Below are 12,097 nucleotides of genomic sequence, written 5' to 3'. Positions count from 1 at the left end.
GTAGGAGACGAGCATGATGAACTAACACACACCAGCCGTAGAGGGCAGTATAATAGGGACACTTAAAACTTGATTCAAATGTTCAAAAGAAACAGCGAAGAAGACTGACAACAACTACAGCAAAGTAATCATTCACAAATAAGTTTTATTTTTATATTAGAACTGTATTCAACACTTTCCAAATGGTAATAAAATGACTTATATCCTCTTCTTTAAACTAGTCCAAAAAAAAACAAAAAATAAAATGGTATTTGTAAGACTGAAATCAGTACCGTTTGTACTGTACATATATTTTTATACACGCAAGTGTGGCAACGCATTCACTTGGTCTGAGCTGAATGCCAGTGTGTGAATAATACAGTTTCAATGTTACTGAAAAGCACTAGAGAGAGAGAAAAACAGAAACACAAAGCTATTCAGAGCAAGTGGGCTTTAGCCACACTTCACAATGCCCATCTGTAACACCCGTGTATTTATATAAGACCTACTAATACGGCAATATCTGCTGAGGTTCATTTGATCTGCATAGCACTGTACATGGTGGCCTGAGACTTTACTTTGCACTTTATATACCACTGGAGAACAGACTATGAGTGTCCCTGTTGTGGTCTTGGTTGGAGTGGGGCTCATGGAAAAGCACTGTAAAGTTAGGTGCAACCCTAGTTGTACTCAAACTTGAAACCAAAAGAAAGACATTTTAGGTTATATAAAGAAAAAAAAAACAAGTTATAAACCATAATTCTTCCCAAATATACCCTTTCTGAAGACCATTTTAAGTTGACAAATAAAGTGAGATTTGAGAAAACCATTCTGGTGACAGATGAGTCAAACAAGACTTAAACGTACCGTAGAAAGACATAATGAAACCATTTTGAGGGCCTGTGTTAAGCAGATTAAAAGCACTGCTACCTGCAATGCACGAGATAAACACCTGTACACATGCGCTTGGGCATTGCTGGCCATCTTGCAATTTTAATAAATCACCTTTGTAATAAACCAACCTGTATGATCCACAGTCGCTTTAGATGCAAACAGCAGCTGATTCATGATTACATTTTTTGCCATCGATCCATGCTATCAATTTTAACAGTGTAATGCTAACTGCCAATGATTATCACTTTAGCAACAAAACTAATATGATGAATTAATAAACCGACCATGAAGAGAAAAAGACAAAACTAATGAAATTGCTGTTTACCATTCGACACATTCCTGAATAATCTGGTCGTTAAAAATACAGCCACTCTACTTAAGTGACTCTAATCTCCATATTCATTGAAATGACTAAGTGTTCCAACACCAGAGGCTCTTAAAAAGCAATGTCCCCAGAACACACTGCAGCGGAAGGGAAGAGCAAGCAGAGAACGGCAAAAGAGTGCACAGCGATGTGTCGGAGGCTTACAAGCATACAGGCCTGTGAGAGCAGACAGGAAAGAAGTAAAGCAGAGGATGAGGATGGCATGGGTGCCTACGCTGTGAGCCAGCGTTCATTCAGAGGTATGAGTGGGTGTGCTGGGCTGGTGGAGGCCCATGGTTTTACACATCCATCCAGCAAAATCCACCTCCTCAACCTCGGCCCGCTTGATGAACGTGTGGCCCTGCAAACGAACATAACATCATTAATTACGCCATGCATTTTAATTTTCAATATATCCTGCCTCAGTATAATTCTACAAGTACTGTTTTCTGTAATGCATTCGCCAACATCATGATATTGATGTTACGAGTACCAACAGGTAATACGGAAATGAGTTGGAGGCGTGGACATTTCGCCAACATAGCCAAAAATTTACATTACTGGACATGTGTGGCCACTCGGAAGAGCTCTCAAGTCCTTCTCAAACCATGTTATAGCACTTTATAGATGATAAACTAAAATTTCTATTTAATATACTTCTGAATCTCTGTCTTCATTTTATGGTTACCATACAGGCAAATGTACGTACCATTAGCATCTTGAGGTCAGCTCTGTCAGCAGGGTTCTTAATGAGGCTGTGAAACACACATACAAAAAAAATATATAAAATAAGACCAACTAAATATCCAAAATCAACAAAACAGGGGATAGACCAGGGGCCTGTACCATGATGGTAGTTTAACAAACTCAGGGTTACAGGATTAGTTTCGAGTTGACAAAACCAAACCAATCTATTCAGGCTTTGTTGGTCCCATGATGCTGATCATCAGCTTTCTCTGTCAACTAAGGCTTTGATCCTGAGTTTAGGATTTTAGCTGTGACATCAGTAGAGAACAGCCAATCACATGATGTGGATCAGTGAAACTGACATCTACTTCTCGCGAGAGAAGCAGCGAAATTGATTTCTCTCTTCTGCAGAATATTACATGATTGAAAATATTAAGAATTTAAACAAATTTACACAGGAAGAAGAAAAGAGCTGTCTATGAAAGTGGACAACTTTACGAAAAATCTTACTTAGTCAGTGCAAGTAAACATTATGAAGTTAGTTTAGTTGATATATAGAGAGAATTGAACATTAAAACTCACATGTAGTCATTTTTATAGCTTTATTTATTGATTTTAAAAGCTTATTTGTATGACCTTTATATAGGCTATTTATATTAATTTTAACTATGTGCCTATTAATGATTGATTAACTAAAATGATACATGTGTAATTGATTATGGGTATAATAATTACTTAAATGATATCTAAGTTATTCAAAATTATTATTATAATAAATAAGCATTGTTAAAAGCCAGACACTTTAGTCTTTAAAAACCATTTGATATGTAGTGACCTTTAATTTGGAGTAGAAACAGGGGGAGTGACTTCATTGCATCAGAGGTGTGTCACTTTGCACACAGCTGATTGGTCTAATTTCAGTTTGAGATCTCTTATCCAGAACATAACCTGCCCTGGAGCAGGTTAGCCGTGGAGCTTAAGTTACTATGGAGATGAACACAGCTAAAAGCCAAACCACTTTAATGGTACCTAAAACCCAGGATTGGCACAAACTAAGCTTAAACATATCTGGCTAGCCAGCTAAACCGGCTTCATGGTATAGGCCCCAGAAGTCTATAGAGAGGTGTTAAGTTTAAGTGGAAAACTTAAAGCCTTGTTTATACTTTCGCCTGGCCCCGCAGCGCGAGCCTCCGCTGACTGCGCGCCCTCCTTCCCAAACGGACAAGGCGTTTATACTCGACACGCTCTCCGTAGTACTATTCTGTGAAACGACAGAGGGCGACTCGGTAGCCTGGGTAAACCCAGCCTGATCTGCCGACGATTTGATTTCGCCCTGCAACTTAGTCTGGAAACCTGTGCATTAATTTCTACTGCTTCTGTTACACTTTTGCGGGAACCAATCACAGACTGGCTTATCCACCTGGCGCGCTATTGGCGGGTTTAAGGGGTAACTTCAGTGATTTAGCATTAAGCTTTGTATCAGTAGAAACCCGGGAGTATATTCAAATTATGGTACTTTCCCCCCTCATATCCCCGAGACGAGAGAATTATGCATTTTATTTCTGGAAAAAATCCTCCGATAAGTACATATAATGGGGAAATGGGGTAGACTGTGTTAATGGGTTAATAAATCAAGATTTTTGGTCTTGTTTAGTGCTTTTTGCTTTCATAATATCCCGCCTAAAACATAACTTAACCCTTTAACTGACATCTCTACTGTACAGTAGACCTCAATTCGATAGGGAAAAATATCATATTTTATGATATGTCTTGTAAGGGCCAAAATATTGAGAACACTTCATCCAGTTTGGAATGGATGTGTTTCATTCTAATCGGTCAAGGACCCTAATTATTTTTATGACTAGTAGCTTATGATTCCATTATAATGTGGAAATTCAGACAAGTAATGAGTTTACATTTACATTATATGAAATAACCTACTACAGTCAGCCATTGAATACTATGGGACTATTTATTTATTTATGTTATATAGATGTAATTTTTTCGTCATTATATTAATTTATTTTCATTTAACTTTTGATACACAATACCCTGTTAGTTACTTTGTTCTGCACTATGTTCCACCACTTTAAGATGTATTAAGTTGTATTTTCATATTCAACAGATTATAAGATAGATGCAGCTTTTTTGAGTTTGCATCGAATGTTCTTCGACTTTTATACATAATACATTTGTTTGTGATTGTTTGTGTAAAGACTGATCTGTTGCAAGCAGTTATTTTGAGTTAGATGCCAAATTTTCTCATCCTAGTCAAATTTGACATTGAAGGGGTGCATACAACATATTTGCCCACCGGCAACTATAGTTGCCGCACATTCAAATATGATTTTCAAGAAGAAAAAAAAACTAAAACTTGGGGAAAATAAATGCAGAACACGTTCACATAGAACACTATTAACATGACTATATGCATGAAACCATTCAGAAAAATTTGGCCACAAATGGGTTAATGCTAAATCACTGAAGTAACCCTTCAACACGATGACGGATAGAGAAGCGATGGGTCGTTGCCCGTTGATCACGCCTCTTGTGGTCTGATTGGTTGAAGGACTATCCCATTGCATACAGAGTCATTTGAATTGACTTGTTCAGTAGAAAATACATAGCAGACTCCCCAGACCAATGTTCAATCTTAAATTGAGCTGGGTCTGGTGATAGTAATTGTTGTTCTATAAACCATCAGGAAAAAGCGTTGAGAAGTAGGCTAATGTACACAGGTGATAATATTTATTTTAGTACACTTCACCAATGCACGCTACAAAAGAATCGTGTAAAACTCAGTAAATCTTGATATATAGTTTATAGGGTACCCTATAGTCTATAGGGTGTGTATTACTTGTGACATGAGAAAATATATGCACACATGATTACAACTAAATTAACAATCTCTTAAATATTTCCTAATTTCACTAAACATTTAGTTTCGTGATTTTTTTTTTTTTATTAAACATGGATCTTAATTTAAAAGGGCTTATTTATACTTTTGTAGGCTCATTTTGTAAATATAAGCAACCGGTGTGATGAGACGTCATGCTCGGCTAGATTCGCCTTGAACTCGTGCATCTTCGGTTGCGGAGCAGCACGGAAAGTTACAAAAAAATGCACTGCACACCGCCACGCGAAATAGGGTCTCGCGCACTCAACGCGCACTACCGCCCACTCCGCGTTGACGTCATTTTTGCCACGCACACCCTATTTCTAATCGAGCCACAGATTCTTTTTTTTTTTTTGCATTGTCAAGCTCTCTTAAACTATCAGTGTGAGTAATCTAAATAGCCACCTCTTTGTTTCGGAGCAAGAGCAAAACACAAAGGCAAATACGGCAGATAAATGTGTGCACATGCTTGACAAAGCCAAGAGAAAATTACATTATCTAGATATGTTTGCCCGACTTTGCAAAAACTGAACGATTTCAGGTACAAAGGTACCAAAGACTGTAGACATAGAAAGACAGTTCACCCCTATTACTCACGAATGGGAGAAACTGCGGAATATGGCGGAATAGTCCCGACTTCTAAAGTAAAAGAGCCAAGCGCTGATTGGTAAAGTCATTGCGTTACTTCAGCTGCCGTTAGAAGCTCCGGTTCCCATAGAAACCGGAGACTCGTGCTTAGGACTGCACATGTGCATTGGCTCATTTAGCCTGGAAAATAAACCTTTTAACGCTATTTGAGAAACAACATTTATGGGATATGTCAGACTTTGTTGCTGATTTGAAATATGTTATATAATTGTGAGTTCGACAAGAAGTGTTCCAGGATTCCCCCATTCAAATAGATAGGACTTGGTCTTGTATCCCCGAAATAGCTGCCCGGAGGCGTTGCAAATATGGCCGCCGAGTGAACAGACTTTCCTTGATAAGGACTTTGATTGTACTACGGCGGTGGTTCCAAGTCCTGCTCCTGGATGTCCACTAACCTACAGAGGTTAGCTCCAGTGCTAATAAAACACACCTGAAACAGCTAATAAATGTCTTCAGAATTACTAGACGCTTCCAGGCAAGTGTATTGGGGAAGGTTGGAGCTAAACTCTCCAGGAAATTGGACACCCACATGTTTTGCAACTGTGCCATAGTTTAGTTTAACACTTTGTTCAACATTGATGACAAGTTAGTCTTTGCAGGTTTGTACTATAAAACCACCAGAGATAACACAGGATCTCACCATTTTGTCACAAACTCCTCAAAGTCCATGGTGAAGACGCCATGGGGCAGCTTGGGTGGTGGCTGCAGATGTAGAGACAGGTGGGGAGCAGAGAAAGGGGTGATATTGAAGTGAAACTGCTACATAAAAACACTATAAAAGGCAAAAATAAGCACAAAGGAAGTAAGTTGCACGCTAAGCAAATCCTCTGACCTCATTGACAATGTAGTCCAGTAGCTCAAATATAGCCATGGCTGGCCTGCTGTCCAATCCGTGTCCTGGGGGAAAATAATTTGCAAAGCTTGACTAAAACACGTATATTATGCAGACTATGGATACCTTCTAAATGCAAGTAAATCGCCTGCATATGCGACCGAATTTCACGCAAGGCGACTAAAAAAAAATCTAATTATCCAATGGCTAGTAAATCGTACATTTTCACTCACCTGTAATTGATTTAGAGGCAAAAAATTTGTTTTGCACAGATAGAATTTAATTGACTGCTGAGCTTTACATAGCGTCGCTTGGCTGAGAGCGCCCCTGTCGCTTTCTCTCACTCGCACACTCGACGTGAGAGAAAGGGAACGCTGCATGTCCACTGGCACAGAGCAAGCATTTTCAATTCAAGTTTGCCATTTCTAAACTTCATGAAAATATAATAACGAAAAACTCAAGCTGGAGCCAATCACTGAAGTTCAGGTAGTGACGTCTGTCTGTCAGTTTAAAAATTGTAGGTTGTCGGGAGCTTTTGCTGGATCTTGTGCGTAAATCATAATGTTTACACACTGGAAGCAGTTGTTATAGGCTATATATGATAAATATTGCACTTTTGATGCTTTTTTATAAAAATGACAGTATCTTTACTTATGGCATTCGGAAACAAAGCTTGCCTCTTTCCAAATGTATTCACGTTTATATAACTTTTGTAACTTAATAGCTAAACTTAAATTTTGTTTAATAAGGATTCATCTACATTTGATTACTTTATTCAATTTCTGTACATAATCTGTGAAAGCAGATAACCTGAAAAGCACTGTTTATTGTGACCATAGAGGGCTGTAAGGAGAAGACTGAATGTAAATAAAACCAATGCCAATATTGGATCTACCTCACTTTATTGAACAAAAATGTTAAGAGAAATTAAAAAAGGTCTTACCGCTAACTGGTCGTCCTGGAGGTCTTGGTCTTGGGGACATGCTGTGGCCTTCTGCCCCACCTGCGTCCAACACTGGCCGGCCAAATATGGCCTCCAGTTCCTTGGCATCGGGAGGGGGGATGGGGTAGCGTCCAATAGCCAGCTCAACCAGCGATAGGCCCATGCTCCACACGTCTGACTGAACCGAATAGTGCGTGCCCTGGAGTCTCTCCGGCTGTCAAGGCAGAGAGCAGAAAGCAAGTCAAGGCTCTACTAGGGTGGGGCGCCACACCCTGCAGGTGGCCAAGAGGAGTGGGCTAAAACCTGGCAGCGACTTCCTCCTCTCCACATGGAAGAATCCTGGGCACCGACTCAGGGCTTGGAACGAGAAGGGTTGGGGGTTGGGGAGGGAAGTGGGAGGGTGACTCACCGACATGTACGACCGTGTTCCAACGAAGGAGTTGGCCATGGAGTCGATGAGCTGGCCACTCACGCCAAAGTCGCACAGTTTGATCTCACCGCGCGAGTTCACCAGGATGTTGGAGGGCTTAACGTCTGTGGGGACCAAAGAGAGACCAAGTTAGATGGAGGGCTGGGGTCCAAATCCCAGCGGCACCACCTGGCTTTTCATCCCCGTTCTAACACCCTTTCTCCAGCAAGCCCAGCTAAAACATTTCGCAAGATGCTCTGCATACTGCAAAGCTGACTCTGACAACACAGCAGAAAGGACAGACATGCAAGCCACTTTCTACCTCTCTCCTCTTAAACACAGGCCAAGAGGAGCAAATAACAGTGTGGACATGCAACGATTCCGCACGTGACGGGCCCTCCTTCAGCCCTAACACCCACTGGGAGTGGACAGAGGGGTGAGAGTGGGAGAGGAAAAAGAAGGGAGGGGGGGTGCAGGGTGCGGCTGCCATGTAATCACATCCGAGAGGCTGTAATTACCGGCTGGGCTCCTCGACAGCTCCTTGCAAGCAGGCAAGCGATCCCTGCCACAACAGCACAACTATAGGCCTAACCCTCCATCTAACCCTTCAAACCCAGTGTGGCTCCTCCAGACCCTCATACAACCTGACAGAGAAACTGATACTTTGCATCTTCAGACATAGTATTATTGTTCAAATGTTGGTTGCGCCACACTTGGAGACGCTGAATATATTTCTACGCTAACTGGTGGAATAAAAAGTACAATGTAGTGTAAAAAATGTATAAATGTGATTTTTATTAACTTTTCTGTTTTAACCAGTCTCTGGTTAGAGTTTTAGTAAATACCTTTGAAAAAGTGAGGCCTAATCTCTCTCCAGAATAATCATTTTTAAGCTTCTTATGCAATTTCAATAGCTGCATTAGGGGGCTACTTCCTGCCACCATCCCAGCGCGTGTACACACACGTATGTTTTTCTAAGATATTAGTAAGGAATGCGTGTACCTCTGTGCATTATTTGGTGCTTCTCCCGGAGATATGCCAGACCTCGGAGTACCTGCGGAACGAGAATTAAAGATAGCATCAATGGGGTATCTCTCAACGGTCAATGTGGTCTCAAGCTTCCTGAATTTATAGAACGTGCTACATGGTCTAGTCTTTACAAAACAACTTCTGCTTTGTGATTACCGAAAGCTAAGATGCATTCGCTCACACGTGCAATAAACAGTATGGACACACACATAAACAGATCTGTGCACCTTTGTTTGGTCTTTGCGCTAAAGTGTTTGTGTTTTGTCATGATCAAATGTGAAACAGAAGTTTAGCCTTATTCATTTGGGATGAAAAAGACTAAATGTGTGTTGAAAAATGTGCATGCTTTGGTGTCTCTGACTTGAAAGGGAGTTTGTAAATCCGTGGGTGTGGTCACAGCTTTATTATATTGCAGTCGGCACGTAATAGTGGCAGACATGTTACGATGGAGGTTGTGCCCCGATTTTTAGATTCGGCTTTTAGACAATAACAAGTAGAGCAGGTTGCCATCTGCACTTCTCACTTCAGGGATTCCTACAGCCGTTTCACAACCGCCTGATCATTTTACATGTGCATTACCTATGTACATATTGCTATGACTTTACATATGCAAATATTAAAAACACAGTTACCATAAGCTGATAGTAAAATTTTATTCTAGGGATGTGCCCATACTAAAATAATCCCCGATACCGATAAGACGGTTATTATTTTCACATTATGGCAGATAAGCAATAAATGACTATTAAAATACAATACTATGTATCATTTTAAACGCTACACACTACAATGCATCGCAACATTATAATTTATATTATGAAAAAAAGATAGTAATTTTGAGATTTGATAAAGATTACATTTAACAGCATTATTGATTAAATTATTAGTGATTTTGCATATTCGTTTTAAGTGAGTGCTAGGTGACCGCAAAAAAATAAATGGAGAAACTTTACACAAACCATATCATATATCAAGCAATATTTCTAACTAGACCGATACTGATAAATTATATGGCATCAATATATATTTTCTATTTCACAAAAACATTATGCTCACATTATAGCCAAACAGGAATCATGATATTATGAATTTTTCTGAATGTCTAGTAGGTATTTAAAAAGTGTATTATAGGAAGATTGGTGAATAATCGTACAGGATAACTGATTTTAGATATACAAATAAATCAGTCAACTATAAGTAACATTTATTAGCACAAAGCTAGTGTAGTTTCAAACAAATTAAAACCTACAGACTATGCATAATAACAAGAACATTGCTCACAGCAGAATCTGAACGGCAATTGAATCTGTAATTTTGTGTTAAAAGTGGCAAATAACATATCTAATAATAAAGCGTACACCTAAAAATACACGTTGAACAAGAGCTGGTTAAAAGAGCCAACATGTTATAACCCTCAACTAGAAGTTGGTTTCCTAATTTTAAAGAACCACTGTTAAAGATAAACCAGTCAACTTCAATATATAACAAGTCATCTGGAAGATACAACAAAATACTTACAGCTATGCTAACTTTGCCCAAAATTTCTTCAGGGATTCTTCTGGCTTCCTTCAGTACTTGATCCAAAGAACCACCATCCTGCGGACAAATACATGTTAGTGTGCTGTAACACTTTTGCTATAAACTCTAGCTATAAACAACAACACTGGCCCCACCATGTGCTCCATGCAGATGCTGATTTCTCCATCACTGTAGAAGGCGCCGTAAAACCCTACAATGTAAGGCGAGTTACACTCATGTAGGACTTGCAGCTCTCGTATAATCTGGTTCCTGATGGCTGGTTTGATTTCCAAATGAATAAGCTGAGGAAAACACAGCCTTTGTATTAAATGCGGCGAGCCAACTAGCATCAGCAGCAGGTGCATAAAGTCAGTGGATCGCTCACCTTCCTGGCCATGACCAGTCTTGAGGGTTTGTGACGTACTTTGTGGACCACCCCACCGTTACCAGCCCCAAGTTCACATATGGGTTCAAAATCTTCATCTTTAAGCTCGCCCACCTGGGCTTTCTGGGTGAGGAAAGCTTCGAGACGCTTCCTCTGCTGTTCATCCAAGTCCAACTCCCCTAACTTCCTCTGCAAGGCCTCCAGGTTGGCCCTAAAGACAGAAAAACAGGACCAGGTGAGACTTACTGAAGTATGCCGGAAGGTACACCAAACAAGTGTCAGACATAGGAAATGATATACTTACTCTGCCGCTGCATCTATGTTGGTTGACTGTCCTTCTCCTGTGGGAGTTATAATCAAGGGGACCGGTCTTCTTTTTGGTGCCATAGTTGTCCGAGTAGAGAACAAGCAGGTTCTACTGACATCCACCCCTTCAAATTGCTACACAAACCCTGGCAGTGGCGATAGAAGTTTCTGTAATGCGTAAGACCCTAATTGCAACACCCTGTCATGCCTCCACAAGCTGTACCGAGTAATATGAAGGTGTCAAGTAAAAAGAGCGAATGCCAGAGGCGCAAAAGTACGCGAAATGCAGTTTATTTTAGCGCGTGCATCGCTGGAATGTCTCTTCGACACGGCCTCTGACTCGCGAGCGCTCCCACAGACAAAAAGCGGCAAAAGACAAGTCAGGCCTGTCGTTCACAATCACAGCACCTACCGCGTACTGCTGTCCGAAACTGTTTTGATGGAGGACCCGCGAAAACAGAAGTTGAAATTTCCCCCAAGAAAAAAACGGAGGAGGAGGGGGGGGGGGGTAAAGTCCGGCCAGGAAGCCGCTATCCAACCAAGAGGAAGCGTTTACAAGCTCTCGCGAGAACTGTCGACAGAACACTGCCTTATCTCGAGCTTTGATAAAAGGATTATATGAGTAAGAACGACATCTAGTGGTGAACTGAAGAACTGTCAAGTCATAAGAGGTAGGCCTACTAAAATTCGTTGTTATTCATAGTAGTTACCGCCAAAAACGTAAGAAAGTACGTTTCTATAATAGTTTAGCCCTTAATATCACGTGTATTGCAATATCTGCAGTCTGAGCTTGGTCTATAAACCCTTGTAAGCCAATTGACTAACGTTAAATAACTTGACAACATACAATAACTACTACACTAAAATTATCGTGATTTTAACGGTAAGAGACAGTAAAATACTACGGTGAGAAAACAGCTTGGTTAACAGAAAGTTTCTGTATTGTATACGGTGAAAACTGTTGTAAACTGTAACGTTAATTTAATTTTACAGTAAAATACAGTTTTGAAAGTGAAAAAGAACAAGTAGCCTATAATACCGTTGAAACATTTCCAGAATTCCCTACGTGAAACTTCACATTTGATGTATTTTCGTTGAAATGGTTATTTCTTCAGTTTTTTTCTAATGTACATTAATGTCATGTTTGTTACCATGTTGGTGTTCTGTGTGTGTGTGTGTGTGTGTGTGTGTGTGTGTGTGTGTGTGT

The 12,097-nt window shown here is 40.2% G+C and overlaps 1 protein-coding gene across 1 annotated transcript; it reads right to left on the bottom strand.

The window, feature by feature from the left end:
- Positions 1–124: 124 nt before the first annotated feature.
- On the bottom strand, positions 125–11,477 carry map2k2a (mitogen-activated protein kinase kinase 2a). The gene is made up of 11 exons (XM_079808153.1): positions 10,889–11,477; positions 10,585–10,795; positions 10,355–10,501; positions 10,200–10,277; positions 8,655–8,706; positions 7,653–7,777; positions 7,244–7,457; positions 6,301–6,365; positions 6,109–6,170; positions 1,947–1,992; positions 125–1,598 (listed from the first exon to the last, which is right to left on the bottom strand). The coding sequence occupies exons 1-11, from the start codon at positions 10,969–10,971 to the stop codon at positions 1,488–1,490; spliced, it is 1,194 nt and encodes a 397-aa protein (XP_079664279.1). The 5' UTR covers positions 10,972–11,477; the 3' UTR covers positions 125–1,487.
- Positions 11,478–12,097: the final 620 nt, after the last annotated feature.

Source organism: Gobio gobio (assembly GCF_949357685.1).
Source record: "Gobio gobio genome assembly, chromosome: 24".
In the NCBI taxonomy this organism is placed as follows: domain Eukaryota; kingdom Metazoa; phylum Chordata; class Actinopteri; order Cypriniformes; family Gobionidae; genus Gobio; species Gobio gobio.
This window is presented reverse-complemented; position numbering and strand designations above follow the sequence as displayed.